Raw genomic sequence first — 21,440 nt, forward strand, 5'->3', positions numbered from 1 at the left:
GTAGATGTGTGTTGAGCTGGTGCATTGAAGTACATTGGCAGAGGAAATGAAGAAGAGGGAATCAATCTGACAACAACTTAGAAGGTACAGTGATGGAATTTGTTGGCCAATTTATATGGAAAGAAAGAAATGAGAAATAGTCAAGGTTATCAACAGCATTTCAAAGTTGAATGAACAGGTACATCAAATGTGTACTACTTGAGGCACACTTCATATTATACAGAGATGTGATTCCGATTATCTGGTTAGTTTATTATTCCCAAAGACTGGTTACAAAATTGTTTCACCTTCTTTTGGGTTTTCTCTGCTGGTAGTGGTGCTACACATAAACCTTTAAATTAATGGCTTTTCTGTGTTTCTGACAAACAATAAGCCTAAGAACCAGGAAAAATTCATTGTCAAAAGAAATTCTGAAACAACCTTTCTCTACAGGAATTCTTCTGTGATGAGAATAACTATTTCCTAACTCATACATTAAAGATTACATTTGCTTAGGGATTGGATTCCTTAAAGGCAGTTTCACAATCATCTAAGAATCTGGAGTTAGAGGGATAAGAAAAAATGACTTTATTTTATTAAGATGGTAGGTATATTACACTGTAGCAGAATCACCCAGACAAAAAAAAGTTGCAATATTTTTGAAGATTTGCTCTTTCTGGGGTCACTGCATGTTCCCAATAGACTGATAACAGGGATTCAAATTCATATTTTCTGGGCAGACAAATTCTGTATTAGTAAATATAGATCCAGACAGATAAAAAAGACAGTTTTGAAAGAGTGGACATGTAAAGACATTTTATGCAGTACACCATCCTTGAACAGGAAATTTTGGAGAAAAACAAGGAGCAAATATATCATATACCCTGATATGGAACTCCAACCCTTCTTATTAAGGAAATGAAAGTCAGATAGGCTACCAGGATAAAGAAACCACTAGATCGGCTTCAAGTCAATAACAATGATATAACTGCACTGGGTATAGGATTTTGCTCTTAGAGGTAAGACTGCAGATAGAGTCTTAGCTCCCATTACACAAAGATTTGAAAGATAACTGCAGGAAGAATAAGGCAAAGATATGGAGGCTTTTATTTTCTTATAAATGTTCTACCTGAGATGCTTAGGAACTCCATTTTTAAGAAAAGCTAATTCCTAGTAAATGAAGTAGCATTGAATATGAAAAAGTGCTAATTAATGCTAGATCAAACATGGATAAAAATAGACTCTATGAGAAAGCAAAATGAAATGTGAGCATTCTCCACCACCCCTTAATTTTTTACTTGAGAAAAATGTTAATCAAGCTAAGGTTCAATATATCTAAGATCAGGTATTTTTATTGATATGTTCTGCCAGGAAGCTACAAATTTTATCACAGATAAAGGAACAGATGACAGTTCATGAAAGATAATTTTTTGCATGAAAAAATATTAATATCACACATGATCCTGTGTACCTAACGTTAATTATTTAAACAACGCCATACTGTGCCAACCAAATTCCTTATATCCTGATGTATCAGAAACCAAAAAGATTGCAAGTGTAGTATCACATGTAATTTGACCTATGAAAAGAAGTATGGAGAAAATTGATAAATGTGTGTGCCCAGCTCATGCTCTGGTCAGAATGACCAGCTGTAGAACTGAGAGAACTGTCCTCCTGTATTTACTATGCTGAGAGAATATGCATGAAAACATCTACAACCATGTGACATGTGCTGAGCAAAGAGAGAGCAAAGGCCAAAATCACATATCACTATCAGTGATAACAGACTAAGGTAATACCTTATAAAGAGAAACTTTAAGGGAAAACTTTATCCCTTTGATGTTAGAAATACAAATGTCTTTTCACCTTCACATGGAATCTTAGCATGGAAAGAGACTCAAATTATAGCATACTCTAAGAGTTGGCCAGCTATGGTTATAGGCAAAATCAAGCCTGTGATGCCTGTTTTTGTTAATAAATTTCATGAAATATCCATGTTCATTTTTTGCATATTGTCCATGTCAGCTAATGATAGAGTTGAGTAGCCAAGACCACATGGTTTACAACAAAACCAGTCTGACTCTAATTCAATGTATGTATTTCACAGATAAAGGGACTAAGACCCGAAAACGTTCAATAACATTTCAAGATTATATGATTAAATGGCTAAATTGTCACTAGTGTCTTAGCAGCAGATAATGACACAGCAATAAAAATTAGAACTAGAAAAAGGCAGAAAAGAGTAGAATCATGTCTAGCCCTGGTGAAGAGGAAAGGCATAATAGGCCTTTGATAATTTGTAGAAGATGCCAGGGGAAAGGAACACGTATCTGAGAAAGAAGAGCATCACATAATGTAAGGAGCTGGCTTTCATGCATTCACAGAGAAATCATGAAAGTTTTGGAAGAAAGAGGGATTGTAGACAGCCATAGGAAGATAAAACTAGTGATGGTGAACAAGATACATTAATAAATGGAAAAGTGTGGGGTTGGAAGTAGAGGAAACAGTTAGGTCATCATAGAAATATTCTAACCACAGTTACATTTATCACATCCAAGTCTCATTTGTAACAAGAAATGTAATGAACACAATTGTTACAATGATGGGGATGGAAAAGAGTAATATTCAAAGCACTTATTTTAAGGATCAAAATAAATCAAAGTTGTCATTTAATACCACATTTTTCATTAATCATGTGAAAATTTTGTTTTTTCTAAAACCCTTTCCTTTTCATTATATTACAGACTTGGGCTGACTTTCTCTTTGGCCTTATTGAAGGAATCAGTAATATCCTAGATATTTCTGTGCAGAGACAACATTGCAAATTGCTGTAGCAACATATGCCTTTTAACAAAACTTATCAGAATTGTCATTCATACACACACACACACACACACACACACAATTATATTCTTGGAGCATAGGATAAAATCTAATCCTAGATTCTGCAATGGTAACCTAATATCACGTGGGATATATAGATGTATTGTAATAACCCGGCAAATGCTCTCTTTTTCATGGGATAATCAATCCATACTTCAGTTGACAGAGAGAAGTCAGAAGCTACCTTACTTCTTAGCCCTGATGTCCTCTCCCTCCATCAGCAAATCTTTTGAAATTCACAAACTTTCTAAATCGCTATGTGAATTCAATTATTTTTGAAAATATGAGAGCAACACCTATGACAGAGGTATTAGATTATACAATAAAATCACCAAAAACTATCGATTTAATAAGCTAACTTTGGAAGGCAGCACTGTACCAGGGGCTAATAACATTTTATTTCACAGGCCTCCCAAAATCTGAAGTGTCTATGGACATTAAAACTAGTTGAGGCCAGGTATTGTGGCTCACACCTGTAATCCCAACACTCTGGGAGGTCAAGGTGGGCAGATCATCTGAGGTCAGGAGTTCGAGACCAGCCTGGCCAACATGGTGAAACCCTGACGCTACTAAAAATACAAAAATTAGCCTGGTGTGGTGGCAGGTGCCTGTAATCCCAGCTACTCAGGAGGCTGAGGCAGGAGAATTGCTTGAACCCAGGAAGCAGAGGTTGCAGGGAGCCGAGATCGCGCCATTGCACTCCAGCCTGGGTAACAAGAGCGAAACTCCATCTCAAAAACAACAACAACAACAACAACAACAAGAGCAAGTTGAAAGCCATTCCATAAATCTGCTAAAACAAAATCTCAAACTTCATATAAGCCATTGCTCCTAGATCTCTATAAATCTAAAGACCTGCCTGTAATCACTTTCCTTAATTGAACTGTTGGTTCATGCACATCTGTCCTCGATATTTCCCAGCTAAAAAAGTTTTGTTTCCAGGCCGGGCGCGGTGGCTCAAGCCTGTAATCCCAGCACTTTGGGAGGCCGAGGTGGGTGGATCACGAGGTCAAGAGATTGAGACCATCCTGGTCAACATGGTGAAATCCTGTCTCTACTAAAAATACAAAAAATTAGCTGGGCATGGTGGCGTGTGCCTGTAATCCCAGCTACTCAGGAGGCTGAGGCAGGAGAATTGCCTGAACCCAGGAGGCGGAGGTTGCAGTAAGCCGCTATCGCGCCATTGCACTCCAGCCTGGGTAACAAGGGTGAAACTCTGTCTCAAAAAAAAAAAAAAAAAAAAAAAAAGTTTTGTTTCCACAGTGATTTAACACAATTCACTAGAGGTTAAGTATAAATGAACAAATTCCAACTGCTTATCTGGCTTTCTTAGCACAAATAGAATCATATTACCTAGGATTATAAAAAATTGTATCACCTTTACAAAAGAAATTGTTTATTCCTATCATTACATTGCTCTTTTTTTACTATCTTTATTTATCTACCTGTGTAATCAAAGTAAGGTAGATTAAAATAAAATAATTTTTAAAACAAATGTAAAATTGTATCACATAGGTAAGTACTCATTAATATAATTAGAATCACTCTAAATTCTATTTTTTTAATAATTCTGAAAATACATTCAGAGTAATAAAGTTGAAGAGAGTCTGAATTTTAAAAATTAAAGAAAGCTTAAAGTGAGCATAAGAGGGCAGACACACTGTCTCACTTAATCCTCACAATAAGACAGAGGGTAACTTATTATCCCAGTAGAACATATTAGAAAACCATGATGTAGAGAGATCATACAGCCTGCCTGAGATCACCCTGCCAGGACAAAACCAGCATTTGAATCTAAGCTTGACTCCAGTACCCTCATTCTTTATGCTATAAAGCATTCCTTCACAATCAAGACCACTCCTACACTTGACCTCAAGCCAAAAAGATCTGTGTGTGTGTGTGTGTGTCTGCCTATCTGTCTGTCTCTCTTTGATACAAACACATAGGTTTTGTAAGTGACATTTTTTTGGTATGTGAAAACAGCTTTCTAAGAATTCTTTTAAAAACAACACTACTACTATGCCTTTGCCTGAATAAAAGGAAAGCTTTTCTTTCTTACCGTTGTTTTTTGCCTTGTCTTGCTTTGTTTTATAATAGGCCAGTTTATAGCAATAGCACTTTACAGAGTGAAACAGACCTGGTCAGTGTTTGAGATGATGAATCAATGAAGGATCAGTGACCAACAAGATGAAACAAATGGAGCACAAACTGTCCTGTCAAGTTGATTCAGTACTGACAGAGAAGACAACATGATTCAATCAGCACTGAAAACAGAACAAATATAAAGCCCATCTATCAGTTTCGACATCCCCAGGGTCCCCTGCACCTCTACTCTTCTGTCAGTGAGTTCAGCTCGAAAGATCTCAACAGTCCTGTGGGCCCTCTCAGTGGCTCCTTGAGTGACTGATGGATAGCGGCAACAAATCCGAGGGTCATAATTTACTTTATTTTATTTATCGAGGCTCTCCATGTTATTCATCTATGTATCTCCAGCACTAACAGGATGCCTGGTACACAATCATCACTCAACAAAATTTGTTGAAAGTTTGAATTAAGAATAAACTTGAGGGTATAGAAACGAAATAATTTCTATTTCATATTATATATTTCATAATTAATATTTTATAATTTATAGTGGTTGCCTTTTTCACTTTCTAGTAAGGTTCAAGTATTTTTGAAAGTCATTCAACATAGCAGTCAAAGGATTTTTTTAGCCTTTGTATAATCTTTTCATCACCTTTAGTACACACACAATATAGGAATGTATTAATGCCAAGTAAACTCACGTAATAGAAATCATATTTGTCAGGACTTAAGATGGGCATAAAGTAATATTATAATGTAAATTGTGCCTACAATTATAATAGCAGACACAAACTCAAAGATTCAGCAAGAACCAATTGTAATTTACTTTTTCTTTTTGTTCAGACTTCAATGGGTACTTTTTTAGGCCTGATTTTATTTGACAACTCAGCAATATTCCACACTACAGACTGTCCCTGCCTTCTTGGAACTCTCTCTCCCCTAGGTCTGTGTGACATCAAATCCTCCCGGTTTTCTCTCCCGTTTGGCCATTTCTCTTCAGTCTCCTGATAAATTTCAGTAATTTTAAAATTTCTGGAGATAATTAGAAGGTAACTTTTCATTGAAAAAATTCACATTAAACTATCTGGCCCTAAAGCTATATGGGGTAATATTATTTTATTTCCTCAATGGTTTACCCTATAATCACTTACTTAATCTAATTTTCAACTCAGATTAAATTTATGTGTTTTCAGAAAATTAAATCATAAAGATTGGTGGGCTAGTTGTAATAATATCATGATGGCAATAATTATGATGATATTAAAAATGGAAATAGTTGTTGCTAACTCTGTGTATAGCGCTTCAATTAATTAACATGGTTCTAAGAGCTTTCTATACATTAGCTCAACAACATACTCCTAATCCTAATACAGCCAAAAATAGAAACGTACTTTAACAACAAGATTCTAATATTTTAGCTCAAAAATCCTGGATTATATTTGGGTTCTTAAATTTATGTTTATTTATATAGTATACATATAAAGAGGATCATACATATGTGTGTTTCTGCATTCTAAAAGTCATGAAGAATTTAACAAGCATGAAACAAGCTTTTGGTTTTCTTTTGAATTGTTTTAATGTATGTTATCTTTCTTTCCAGATCGATAGACCAAATTTCTTTTTCTTTCTAAATTTCACTAATTTCCTCTATCACTGAATTTTATTTTTTTAATAAGCCAAAGTGATTTTCTAAAAATTGTGTGAGTTACTGCACATGGGAAGATAAGTAAGCTCATGAAGAGCAAGCTTATTAAGTGACCTACTTTCAAACACCAGCCTTACAGCTCATGTTTCAAATTTGTCTTAGAAACATTATACATTGTGGCTGGGTGTGGTGGCTCACGCCTGTAATCCCAGCACTTTGGAAGGCCGAGGCAGGTAGAACACAAGGTCAGGAGATGGAGACTATGCTGGCCAAAGTGGTGAAACCTCATCTCTACTAAAATACAAAAACCCAGCCGGGTGTGGTGGCATACACTTGTAGTCCCAGCTACTCAGGAGGCTGAGGCAGGGGAATCACTTGAACTTCGGAGGCAAAGGTTGCAGTAAGCCAAAATCGGGCCACTGCACTCCAGTCTGGTAACAGAGCAAGACTCCGTGAAAGAAAAGAAAAGAAATGAAAAGAAGAAGTTCAATTCAAAAATGTCAAATATCTACTTTATTACTTTTGTGATCAGAAAACAGTAAACATTATTTAAAAATATATCTGAATGTATTTCGTATATCATATATAATATATATCTACATGTAGGCTTCAAATGTGTAATAAAAATGTACAAGCCTTGAAAATTTCAATTTAAGAATCCTTGAAAAATAGCATTTCTCTAAAGAAAACAAAATGCAGGGTCCTTAATCATCGCTTTTAAAAGTAAAAAAAAAAAGTTATCTTCTTTATAAATTTAAAGAAACGATATTCAATTTAAGTTGTTCTGAGGTTTTTGTTTTGTTTTTTAATCTCACTGGGAAAAATAAACAAGAAAATACATAAATATTGAGAAAAAAAGCAATAAAGCAATGCGTACAATACCTGGTAGTAAAACGAAATGGAAGAAGTTGAATTTTAATAGTAAGTATTTTAAAAAAGACACCCAGAATCAAACCCTAATAATTTTATAAAAGAATTATTAAACAATAAAATATATTAAAAGAGGAAAAGGTACATTATTAATTATGTAGTATATAAGCTTTTTGTTTTAGAGTTTGAAGAAAAAATTAGATCTTTATCACTTATTATATGCCCAAATATTTTTCAGGCATACTTTTGATGTAATTACTTTAATAATTTAATAATGTATAATAATAATTAATATACTAATTTATAATAATTTAATAACTAGTTACTATTTTTATTGTTTGATTACTACTAATTTAATAATTACTTTAATACAATATAAATATATTTATGTTATATATAATACATTATATTATATATAATATGTATAATATATATGTGACTTGTAATATGTATTATATAATTTTTAAACAGAATAAAATTTACAATATTATACAGGTCAAAACCATCAGATAAAATTACAAAAACCAACAATAATGGGGTTTAGTCAGTATTATAAGGGAATATTTCTTCTCTATATGCTCAATGTTTGCGTCCCCTCAAAATTCATATGTTGAAGTCTTACCTCCCAATGTAATGGTATTAGGAGGTGGGGCCTTTGGGAGGTGATTAAGTGAGGAAGCTGGAATCCTCATGAATAGGATTAGCCCCTATAAAGGACATCACAGAGACCTCCCCTGCTCCTTTTGCCATGTGAGGACACAGCAAGAAGACAGTTATCTATGAACAAAAAAGTAGGCCCTCCATCAAACACCAAATATGCTGGTACCACAGTCTCAGACTATCCATCCTCCAACACTGTGAGAAATAAATGTGTAGGTCACCCAGTCTATGATATTTTTGTTACAGCAGTCTGAAGGAACTAAGACAGCTTCCAATGCATAATGAGCTCATACACAAGTTTTAAAAACTAGTACTCTACTAGAAAAATGAATGAGGAACAACAATAAAGAGTTCACAGTAGAGGATGCTCAAATGAATAATTAACATATTCACCTTTAATTCTAGGGCCATTTTGTACTCTAGTTTTCACTTGTACCATCTCTCTAGCACCTGCACATGTTCAGGTAGTGTTCACCTTCCCTTTGCTTCGATACACTTTTATGCCATTCATTTCTAAACCAATTAATTCACAATATTACATGTGTCTCTACAGCTGTCTCCACTATTAGACTATATGCACTTCAAGGTCAGGCAAATTTATGTATGTATTTCCCGGAGGTCATCTCTGCCAAAGGGCATCAAGAAAACATTCCTTTTACTTTTTAATGTTATTCAGCTTCTGCTATGTACCTTGTAGTTTACTGAAATCCTCTTTATTTTCTTTGGTAACAGTTTCTGAACTCAGATTTATCTCAAAGTAGAATCACTGAGAACTAGGATGCTGAACTGAACTGCTTGCAAGTGTGAAAGACATATTGGTCTCTTTTTCAGAAACATCATTTCACAGGATACAAGGAAAAGAGATGTCACATGAACACTTTTTAGAACTTACACTGTAAACCAAACAAATGTTGCTACAAAGGCATGCAAGTTAATATAGAAATTATGGAAGAATCTGAAGAAAACTCAGAGACAGTGAAGAAAGCCAGGATAGGCTCCAAGATCAATAAATAGTCATCATTACGTAGAAGAATGTCCCCTGACTTGGCTACCTCTTAGTATCATTTTTCACTGGATTCCTCCCTGCTTCACACTCTACCCATAAGTTCTTTCAGATTCCTTTAATATGTCATATTCTATTTCACTGTGAGATTAGGCATTTCCTGCTCATATTTCTTGGAGCAGGCTTCTGTTTTCATATATCCTTAATACTTTCTACTTATCCTACTAGATCCATAGAAGGTGCCACTTTTTCCTGGCAACCTTCCCTGGTCCCCAGATTTGGAATTATGTGCCTCCCTAGATAATGGACATCTTTATTACTCAATATATATTCCTATCCTATCTCCATCTACGCACTTAAGACATTGGACGTTGGCATTTGTTTCTCCTCTTTCCTCTCTCTCTCTCCTCTTCCTCTTTCTTCTCACTCTCTCTCTCTCTCATGACATTGAGAGGACAGAGGCACTATCTTATTGATGTTTGTATTCTTAATGCCTACCATGGCACTTGACACATATTACGTGTTTTTAAAGAGTTTCTTGTTGAAAAATTAAGCAAATGTTCCTAATCTATATATTAAACATGTTATTCAAAACAAGTAAGAACAGAACAAGTATGAAAAACCCTGCATTTGTTTTATTCTAAAGAATTTTTTAGTAAAAGAGGGAATATAGAAATTGCTCGAGCAAACCTAAGAGGTGATCAGACTTTGAGGAATATTGACACTGAATCTTTCTTGTTTACACACACACACACACACACACACACACACACATATACATATATATGTATGTGTGTGTGTATATATATATGTATATATATATATATATATATATATATATATATATATTATTCATAGACCATTAATTTTGAAGTCAGATAACCTAAAGAATTTTCTTAATATACTCAGTCTTTTATTTCTGGAAAAATACAATAATTCCCATCTCATAAGGATTTTTAAAGTATGAGGATTGTATTTCATGACAGTTCTTCTACAGTAGTTTAGAGATAGCTCCACTACAGTGATTATGGATATCCTTGGTATCAAGAACATGTATTACTTTATTCATATTTTTGAGACAAGGTCTCTATGTTGTCCAGCCTGTTCTTGAACTCCTAGGCTCAAACAAGACTTTTGCCTCAGCTTCCTGAGTTGCTGGTACTATAGACACACCATTGTACCTGGCTATTCAAGCTTATAAAGCAGAGATTCTCTAAATTCATCAGTGAAGACTCTCTAAAAAGACAACATATTATCTCAGAAACCCTGAGAGACATAGACCAAGGTAGCTCTCTAGAAACTCAAAATTTGAATCTCTAATGGTTTTTTCCTTTAAAATTTATGCAAATTTGGAATTCTACTCCAAAATATAACTCTATTAAAATGTTCCTGGCAAGTCTTTCCATTTTCTAGTCACCCTTGCATTTGAGTGGAGCCATTGACTAAGTTCTAGCCAAAGAAGTATGAATGGAGTTACGGACTGTTTCTGAGCTAAGGCTCTAAGAAACACATTTAAGGCCAGGTACAACGGCTCACGCCTGTAATCCCGGCATTTTGGGAGGCCAAGGCCAGCAGATCACCTGAGATCAGGAGTTTGAGACCAGTCTGACCAACATGGAGAAACCCTGTCTCTATTAAAAATACAAAATTAGCTGTGTGTGGTTGCACATGCCTGTAATCCCAGCTACTTGGGAGGTTGAGACATGAGAATTGCTTGAACCTGGGAGGCAGAGGTTGTGGTGGGCCAAGATCACAACATTGCACTCCACACTCCAGCCTGGGCAAAAAGAGTGAAACTCCATCTCCGAAACAAAAAAAGAAGATGAAGAAGTACATTTAAGAATGCTTTCCTCATGCTCATCTTTATTGTCCCTAGGCTGGATGAGATCACAACATGTGACCATCACAGAGGACAGATCAACAAAATAGAAAGAGCTGAAGCCCTGAAACCATATAAATGAGTCACGCAACAACTAAAATCACCCATCTTAAACTGTTATGTGAACAAGAAATAAACTTCTGTTAATACATTTGAATTATTAAATATTTTGAGTCTATTTGTTGTAGTGGCTACTGTTATTCAAACCAGTGCACCCCACCAAAAAAGAAAAGTGCAAGGAAGAGAGAAGTCTTTTGCAATTGAAAGACATTCTAACATCCAAATTAAATGCTTTTGCAAAGTCTATACTAATTATCTCACATTTATTTGCATTTGCCAAATAAGCACAGTAGAAATGTTCATTCAACTGTCTTAGACTTCCCCATCCATTAAGAACCTCTAATTAAAACATCTGCTCAGAATTGATCAATTTGCCAGTGGTTAAATGTAACATAGCATGAAAATTCAGACTTAGCATTTAGTTGTTACTCAAAAATGCAGAGGAAAAAGAAAAGATAAATGGAGAAAAACAAGTGGTGGCCCCAATAAAACTGTGTCAAATAATCTGTAAATACCCTAAATAATAATTTTATGATCTTGGATTTTTAAAAATTTATTTGTATGAAAAATGTGGTAAAAAATACATTAAAATTCAATCCTGAAGCATTATTTTTATGCTCTCTTAAAGGACAAATGTCTTTAACCAAAGCTAGATAGACAGATGTTAGGTAGGTAGGTAGGTAGGTAGACAGACAGACAGTTAGATAGATATAGAGATATCAGTGGTTTATGACTACGAAAGTATGGCAACATAAGGAGGCACCTAATATAGAAAATCATGACGTTTAATTACTTTATAACACTATATTCTTAACCTGTAAAATATTATTTCTTTATTATTATATAACTGCTTTTTTTCTCATGGTTTTATAAATCTAACAAATAAAAAAGAAACTAAAGAATCCTAAAATCATTGAGATCAGAATTATCATGACAAAGTATTATGTGAACAAGAAATAAACTTCTATTAATATATTTGAATTAAATACTTTGAGCCTATTTTGACTAAATAATTTTTTCTATCTTCTCCAAATTCCTCAATTCTCTCCTTTTATCAGTCTTATGTCATTTATCAGTCTTTCTGTCATTTTAGTAATGAATCAACCTAGTGTGCAGGGAGCACACACAAGAGGGCAGAATGATGACATTACCAAGGCTGAATGATTCCCTTTGGGTTCCCTGGTCATCTTCCCCTCCTAAACGACCTTGATGACCACCATAAACCATCTCTATTTTCTTCTCATTTCTAACAATACATTCCTCTCCTCCAACCACATCTTCTTTCTATAGATAACCTAATCTTCTAGTTCCTGGCGATAAAAGAGGCAATCCAACAGAAACTCTTCTAAACTTACCACTACTCTAAATGCCAAAACATTTTCAACTAACCTCATTTTCTCTCCTGATACAAGAGTTACCACTTGGTCCCCTCTCTAAGACCAGTCTCTGTGCATGTCCTTTGAATTCCAACACTTCCAGGCTTCCAGCTTTCTAAGAACCCCTATACTAGCAATTCTCTATTGGTTCTGAGCAAAGAATGACGAGATCTAAGGTTCCAAGGGAAAACGCTGTTTTCTATGTTGAGACTAGTCCGCTGAGGAGCAGAGATCAATGCAGGAAAATCTGTTAGAAGCTACTTCAGTAATCCAAGTGCAAAATAGTACGTAATGGTGGCTCAGGCCAGCGTGATGGTAGTTCAGATAGTGAACAGTGGTTGGGTTCTGGATGTAAGGTGAAAGGGCCAAAAGAGGCTGTGACATATTGAAAGTAAATTGTGAAGTAAAGGAATAAAGGATGACTCTAAGTTTTCCAGCAGAGAATATGGAAAAACAGAGCTGTCTTTAATTAAGATAGAAAAGACTGGTGCCCTTTAGCAAAAATAAAGAGAGAAGAGAGAAGATCACGGGTTCGGTTTTGGAAGTACTGAATTTCAAGCATTTACCTCCCTAATAAGGTATCCAGGTGAGGATGTCAAATAGGCCATGGAAGGTATGAGTCTGGAGTTCAGCAAAGAGATGTGGGCTGAGATATCAATTCAGTTGATGTCAGCTTTTAGATGATATTTAAAGCCAGGATGACTCAGAATGATGAGCTCACCAGAGAATGAGTGAGACTAGAAGCATGAGAAGAACCAAGACCTGAGACTGGGACATTTCAAAGTTAAGAAGTGTAAAAGTACAGGGGAAGAATACAGCAAAGTACACTGCAAGTTTTGGCCAATAAGAAAAAAAAAATTAGATGAAGAAGATGAGGAAGTTCTGGGATCTGACCAATGAATTTGAAATGTGGGGGCCTTAGATAACCTTGAAATAAATATTTTTGTGAAGAGAAAGGGGATAATGAAAACATAATTGGTACAGTTTAAGAAAGATTGGAAAGAGAATTAAAAGTTATTTCAGGCAAATCTTGCAAGGATTTTGCTATAAAGAGCATAAATGGGGTGTGGAGGAAGCAGAGTCCAAAGAAAGTGTTGAGTTTTGTTTTTTTTTTTTTTTTTAATCTGAGATATAACAGCGCTATTTGCATGGTGGTAGAAATAAAATTGATTACAGAGAAGAAAAAGGAGAAATTGCTTCTTCATGTCCTTGAAGAGCTAAGAGGCCTAGATACTACACTAAATGAAGAGAGATTTAGACAAGAACATCTCCTTTGTTGAAGAATTAAAATTATCTCATTTCATTAAATTTCATTAAATTTTATTAATTCAAGTAAAGTTAGCCTCAATAGCAATATTTTTAAATGCTATATCCTGTATTGTCTATTTTTGTTTGTCTAACTTTTCACTAATAGAAAGATAAGACTTACCTAAAATGGTTTTAAAAAAAAAATGTGATAAAAATAATCTTTGAGCATTAATGTGACATAATTTGGGATTTTTTTTTTTTTTTTTTTTTTTTTTGGACAGAGTCTTACTCTGTTACCCAGACAGGTGTGTAGATCTAAGCTCACTGCAACCTCTGCCTCCAAAGTTCAAGCAATTCTCGTGCCTTCGCCTCCTCAGTAGCCAGGATTACAGGCATCTGGAACCACCACGCTCAGCTAATTTTTGTATATTTTTTATTGAAAATGTTAACTTTAGCATTTAATTAATTTTTTTAAATTATATTTTAGCTTCTGGGGTACATGTCCAGACCATGCAGATTCTTGCATAGGTACGTACATGGCAATGTGGTTTGCTGCCTCCAACCCCCGTCACCTATATCTGGTATTTCTCCACATGTTATCCCTCCCCAATCTCCATACTCCCCACTGTCCCTCCCCTAGCCCCCACAACAGACCCCAGTGTGTAATGCTCCCCTCCCTGTATCCATGTGTTCTCATGGTTCAATACCCACCTATGAGTGAAAACATGCAATGTTTGATTTTCTATTCCTGTGTCAGTTTGCAGAGAATTATGGTTTCCAGATTCATCCATGTCCCTACAAAGGTCATGAACTCATCCTTTTTTATGGCTGCATAGTATTCCATGGTATATATGTGCCGCATTTTCCTTGTCTAGTCTATCATCGATGGGCATTTGGGTTGCTTCCAGGTCTTTGCTATTGTAAACAGTGCCACAATGAACATATATGTGCATGTGTCTTTGTAACAGAACAATTCATAATCCTCTGGGTATATACCCAGTAATGGGATTGCTGGGTCGAATGGAATTTCTATTTCTAGATCCTTGAGGAATTGCCACACTGTCTTCCACATTCCCACCAACAGTATAAAAGTGTTCCTTTTTCTCCACATCCTCTTCAGCATCTGTTGTCTCCAGATTTTTAATGATTGCCATTTTAACTGGAGTGAGATGGTTATCTCAATGTGGTTTTGAATTGCATTTCTCTAATGACCAGTGATGATGAGCATTTTTTCATGTTTGTTGGATTCATATATGTATTCCTTTGAAGTGTCTGTTCATATCCTTCACCCACTTTTGGATGGGTTTATTTTTTTCTTGTAATTTTGTTTTAGTTCTTAGTAGATTCTGGATATTAGCCCTTTGTCAGATTGGTAGATTGCAAAAGTTTTTTCCCATTCTGTTGGCTGCTAGTTCACTCTAATGATTGTTTCTTTTGCTGTACAGAAGCTCTGAAGTTTAATTAGATCCCATGTGTATGTTTTGCTTTTGTTGCCAATGCTTTTGGTTTGTTAGTGATGAAGTTCTTGCCTGTGTCTATGTCCTGAAAGGTTTTGCCTAGGTTTTCTTCTAGGGTTTTTAGGGTGTTAGGTCTTATGTTTAAGTCTTTAATCCATCTGGAGTTAATTTTAGGGTAAGGTGCCAGGAAGGGGTTCAGTTTCTGCTTTCTGCACATGGTTAGCCAGTTTTCCCAACACCATTTATTAAACAGGGAATCCTTTCTGCATTGTTTGTTTTTGTCAGGTTTGTCAAAGATCAGACGGTTGTAGATGCGTGGCGTTGCCTCTGAGGCCTCTGTTCTGTTCCACTGGTCTGTATCGCTGTTTTGGTACCAATATCAGGCTGTTTAGATTACTATAGCCTTGTAGTATAGTTTGCAATCAGGTAGCGTGATGCCTCTGGCTTTGTTCTCTTTGCTTAGGATTGCCTTGGCTATGCGGGCTCTCTTTTGGTTCCATATGAAGTTTAAGGTGTTTTTTTCCAGTTCCATGAGGAGGGTCATTGGTAGCTTGATGGGGATAGTGTTGAATCCATAAGTTACTTTGGGCAGTATAGCCATTTTCACAATATTGATTCTTCCTAACCACCAGCATGGAATGTTTTTCCATCTGTTTGTGTCCTCTCTTATTCCCTTCAGCAGTGGTTTGTAGTTCTCCTTGAAGAGGTCCTTTACATCCTTTATTAGTTGTATTCCTAGGTATTTTATTTTCTTTGTAGCAATTGTGAATGGAAGTTAGCTCTTGATTTGGCTCTCTGTTAATCTGTTATTGGTGTATAGGAAAACTTGTGATTTCTGCACATCGATTTTGTATCCTGAGACTTTGCTGAAGTTGCTTATCATTTTAAGGGGATTTGGGGCTGAGATGATGGGGTCTACTAAATACAAAATTATGTTGTCTGCAAATAGGGACAATTTGATTTCCTCCTTTCCTAATTGAATACTCTTTATTTCTTTTTCTTGTTCGATTCTCTGGCTAGAACTTCCAATACTATATTGAACAGGAGTCGTGAGAGTGGGCATCCTTGTCTGTGCCAGATTTCAAAGGGAATGCTTCCAGTTTTTGCCCATTCAGTATGATATTGGCTGTGGGTTTGTTGTAAATAGCTTTTATTATTTTGAGACAGGTTCCCTAGATACCTAGTTTATTGAGAGGTTTTAGCATAAAGTGCTGTTGAATTTTATTGAAGACTTTCTCTGCCTCTACTGAGATAATCATGTGTTTTTTTTCTTTGGTTCTGTTTACATGGTGGATTATGTTTACAGACTTGTGTATGTTGAACCAGCCTTGCATGCACAGGATGAAGCCTACTTGATTGTGATGGATAAGCTTTTAGATGTGCTGTTACAATCGGTTTGTCAGTATTTTATTGAAGATTTTTGCATCTATGTTCATCATGGATATTGGCCTGAACTTTTCTTTTTTGTTGATCCTCTACCGGGTTTTGATATCAGAATAATGTTGGTCTCATAAAATGACTTGGAAATGATTTCCTCTTTTTGTATTGTTTGGAATAGTTTCAGAAGGAGTGGTACCAGCTCCTCTTTGTATGTCTGGTAGAATTCGGCTGTGAACCATCTGGACCTGGACTTTTTTTGGTGAGTAACCTATTAATTGCTGCCTCAGCTTCAGCCCTTGTTTTTGGTCTGTTCAGGGATTCAGCTTTTTCCTGGTTTAGGCTTAGGAGGGAGCAAGTGTCCAGGAATTTATCCATTTCTTCCAGGCTTACTGGTTTATGTACATAGAATTGTTTGTAGTAATCTCTGATGGTAATTTGTATTTCTGTGGAATTGTTGGTGATATCCCCTTTATCGTTTTTTTATTGCATCTATTTGATTCTTCTGTCTTTTCTTTTTCATTAATCTAACGGTCTTTCTATTTTGTTGATCTTTTCAAAAAACCAGCTCCTAAATTTATTGATTTTTTGAAGGTTTTTTTGTGTCTCTATCTTCTTCAGTTCGGCTCTGATCTTAGTTATTTCTTTTTTTCTTTTTTTCTTTTTTTATTGCATTTTAGGTTTTGGGGTACATGTGAAGAACATGCAAGATTGTTGCATAGGTACACACATGGCAGTGTGGTTTGCTGCCTTCCGTCCCCTCACCTGTATCTGTCATTTCTCCCCATGCTATCTCTTCCCACCTCCCCACCCCCTGTCCCTCCCCCAATTCCCCCCCAACGGACCCCAGTGTGTAGTGCTCCCCTCCCTGTGTCCATGTGTTCTCATTGTTCAACATCCGCCTATGAGTGAGAATATATGGTGTTTGATTTTCTGCTCTTGTGTCAGTTTACTCAGAAATTTCAACAGAAGTTATTAACTCTGAATGGTGAAAATATTTATAAATACACACATACACACATGCATTTCATTTTTCCAACTTGTAGATTTAGTATCCTACATTAATTTGAAACATAGTCTCTGATCCTGAAATACATGTATTTTCACATTCCGGAAATCAACACAAGTCATAAAATATGTATTATCTTAGATTAAAAAAAAATGATAATTTTTTAATTGAAATATTCAAGTATTTAAAACAAAAGAGGGACAACGATTAAAGAAACATCACACAGGATAGTTTGCCTACATAGCTTAGAAGTGATTTAAAAGTGTTTCAAAGATCAGTAAGGAGAAGATAATTTGATTGCAGGTGAGGTTGTTTTGTGTAGGCTCAATAAAATTAAGTCATTAAGGACATGTTCAATAGGAATGAAGTTTTTTACCATAATATGCAAGATGAGAAGAGTGAGGGTTTTAGATGGACAAGAAAACTTTATAGCATTTCATTTGAATTAAAGTGAGACATTATGAGATGTTTCAGTTAGAACAAATTGAGAAGGTGCTGGGAAAGTGGTCTCACAACCACACTGTCTTTCAGAGTAGGGCCTATTTTTAAAATTACTCACTCCTGTAATCCCACCACCAAATTCTGAACTTCTTTCTTGCTCTTGCATAGATTAACATATTTTACTTACAAATTTGATCAATCTAATTTCTACAGTTCTCACATAAAGTAACCTTCCATTGAATCATAGGTGACCTTACTTCTCTTCCTGCTTAATCTTTGCTATTTGCAATTCTATTCAAAACCATTTCCCCAAACCATAATACAACTTGGATTTGCTCTCTTTCTTTGGTTATACCATATGTAGAAGTTATTTCAATAATATATTTTCCTTGCCCTTAGGACAGATTCTTAAGGACATAGTGGCAAGAAGTGAGCGCTAGAAAATGATCATTTTGTCCCCAGAATGCAGAGTTAGCCTTTCACTGGACTTTAAAATAATGACTAAATAGTAGCAAGGTTTAGATCATTTTTCGTTTGTTTGTATCACAATCTCTCCTACAAAAGGAATTCTAGCATTTTAGAACACTACATATTCTTATTTTCAGTTTCATTTTCCAAAAGCATTACAGGAGTATTTTTTTAATTGCCTTACCCAGTGAGTTTGACTGCATGTGTCTGAAGCTTTCGAAATTTTTCTGATTCTTTATTTGTGCTGGTAACATGTCTATATATTCCTGTCTTATAATGGAAGAAATCCTCATGGACTTTCATTATGGCTAAAATAAAATCCAACAGAACACAACATTAAAATATCGTTAAAAAACCACCAGAAAATTTCACAGAACAATCAATGGGTAAATTGCAAGGAGTTGGATCTAAGAAGGGGTTGTGCAATTCAGCCTAATTTTCTTTCCTACTTAATTTAATTAGTTGAAATATCTTTTGTTATCTTATAAAAACAACTTTTAACTATTTAGAATTATTAAGTACGCATTATGCTTTTAAAACACCATCTAGTCTAATCAGCAGAGACTCTACTACCAAAAATTAAGCACTTGCAGCAAAAGCACACTGTACTTGGTCTGCGATTGCTATTTCTCCATTAACCTTGTGCTTTATCACAAGCCTCTTAAAACTCCAATTAAGCTAGCAGAGCCTAGCAAACTGGGCTTAAAGCAATTGTCCTTAATCCTCATAAGTAAATATGAATCTTTCTTTGGTGAGCTGGAATTAAAAAAAAGCAAACTCCCGGCAAAAGAAAACGTTGACAGGATTTCATCCTCCCAGCTCTGGAGAGATAAGCAATGCTGTATACTTGGAAAACTAGAGTTTACACTTACAGACACCTGCCCTTCCTTCCCTCACCTAGATTACTTCATTTCTCTATTGTGTGCTGCTTTGTGGAAGGGCTGTGGCAATTCAGGATGAAAACTTTAAACTTCTCTTCTAGAACATATGAACTTAAAAATTTTTAGTTGGGATTAGATATGTATATCTTGATAACTGTGTAAAATGCTTGTCTTAATTAGACAAGCATTTTAAAGAAAATAGGAACTAACGTAACTAGTGTTTGACAGATCCTTAAAACAAAAACTTACACTCCAAAGTTAAATATAACTTTTCTAATGTTCCACTTTTTGTTTCATTGTTTAATGTTCCATGCCTTTTCTGATGCTGTGCAAATAGTCACAAAAGGTTAGAACTTCTTATCTACTCTAAAACACATTCCTATAGGATTTTAAGAATTTATGTAACTATACTCTATGCAGATCTCTGCTTTTGTTCTCTTTCCATCCCGTATGCTTATTTTTAATCCTACAGATTTTAGAAGAATGTACACAATGTTATTCATTCAGGGTTCTATTGACTTTCACACTCTTTTGTACTGAGACAGGGGAAATGCTGTATGCAAGGCCAGACAATAACAAGCAGGCCATCCCGTAACATCGATAGCAAGAAGAGTCAACCAGCATTCTATCCATTTATAAAAATGTAAAGATATTGCTAGTGGTTTTTCTTTTCTATAGAACCATTCACTCTCTTAGGTCTTATGATTCAACGTTTCTCTAAGCATCATAAATAAAATACATTCATTATTCCTGAAAAACACTGCCAACTAAAGAAAAAGGATGAGAAGCCATTATAATTACCTGAAAGACGGCTTCTTTCTGCAGTTTCTGATACCAAACCCACTTGATAAATTCACAAATATGTGACTATATAAGTTATGATCACGCAATTTTACTTTTGGAAAATTACAGCAAACTCATGATACAGAATTTTAACATGAGTGAGAGCCTTAGTGGTTGCTCATCTCTTGCTCCTGACTTAGGTGGGTGGGAAACAGGTTCTCAAGAAACCTTTGTAAATTGGGTGTTGAATAACTTGCATTTTTGTTTTATTGCTTTTAAATGTTATTCTTTATTTTTTATTCATTCTTTGAAATTTATGAGCATTTCAGTACATGGCCATAAAATAAACCTAATGTACTTACATCTTCTCGATTTGAAAGAATTACAATTCAAAATTGTTTGACTGATTTAAAAAAAGAGGGAGAGAGGGAAAAAAAAAAAATGCTTGAAACAATAACACAATGACTTGAAGATCCTGAAAGGTTAAGTAAATTGCCCAGTTATTTAAATAGCAAATGCCAAAGTCGGGATTTTTTTAGTGTAACCTTGAGTTCGAATGCCTGTGAGCCTTTACATTTGTCACACAAGCCCCACTTAGTGGAGCATGCCTTGAAATTAAAGATTTTTCCCCTCGCTCTTAAAATGACCAACAAATACACAGCTTACAAAGCTGTAAAGGGGAACAGAAAACTTCTCTTCATTTGTTTCAGGTTTTATGTAATGTCCCACAATTTTTAAAAATTAAATTCAAGACATGTTTATGTAAGCTATGGTTTCCAATAAATGCCAAGTGGCAAAAATGATCAATAAAAATTCATCCCACACAATTATAACATTTATGATTCCTGTCTCTATATATGTAACCAATATTAAATCAGTGTTCAGAAAAATTAAAATTGGCACTAGTTCCTTAAGTATGCACCAAATGTTTTTACATTTATGGCCTATTTTTTATTCCACTTTATTAATAAAGTAGAATATATTCCAGGCCCTTTAGTATTCACAACCTAAATTTTCATTTTTGGCCTCATTGGATGTATTTTTCCATGCACTTCAAGCCAGTGTTTATACAGGGAATACAACCTGTGAATTTACCCTTATCCAGGCCATTGGTGCAAGATAAAACTCAACAGGTAAGCAGAATAAATTATTATCAGAGATAATATAAATCAAAGGCAATGTACAATAAGTAACTGTGTTATTTTATTATTTACTGTTAGTTTACTCCACATAAAACATTTACAAAATTGATCAAATTCAATAGTCTTTTGTAAAATGCAAAATTATACTGGTATACTTTATTTACTTTGAGCTAATAGAAGGAAAATATGAATCC

At 35.1% G+C, this 21,440-nt stretch overlaps 1 protein-coding gene across 2 annotated transcripts in view; it reads right to left on the reverse strand.

The window, feature by feature from the left end:
• TINAG (tubulointerstitial nephritis antigen) overlaps positions 1-21,440 on the reverse strand; it is a 105,715-nt gene that overhangs the window by 37,953 nt on the left and 46,322 nt on the right. For both annotated transcript variants that reach the window (XM_010337146.3, XM_003926380.4), the window contains one exon: positions 18,625-18,748. In XM_010337146.3, coding sequence (XP_010335448.3) covers positions 18,625-18,748 — 124 coding nt within the window. The remainder of the gene's footprint in view (positions 1-18,624; positions 18,749-21,440) is intronic.

This window comes from Saimiri boliviensis, chromosome 4 (assembly GCF_048565385.1).
Source record: "Saimiri boliviensis isolate mSaiBol1 chromosome 4, mSaiBol1.pri, whole genome shotgun sequence".
Taxonomy (NCBI): domain Eukaryota; kingdom Metazoa; phylum Chordata; class Mammalia; order Primates; family Cebidae; genus Saimiri; species Saimiri boliviensis.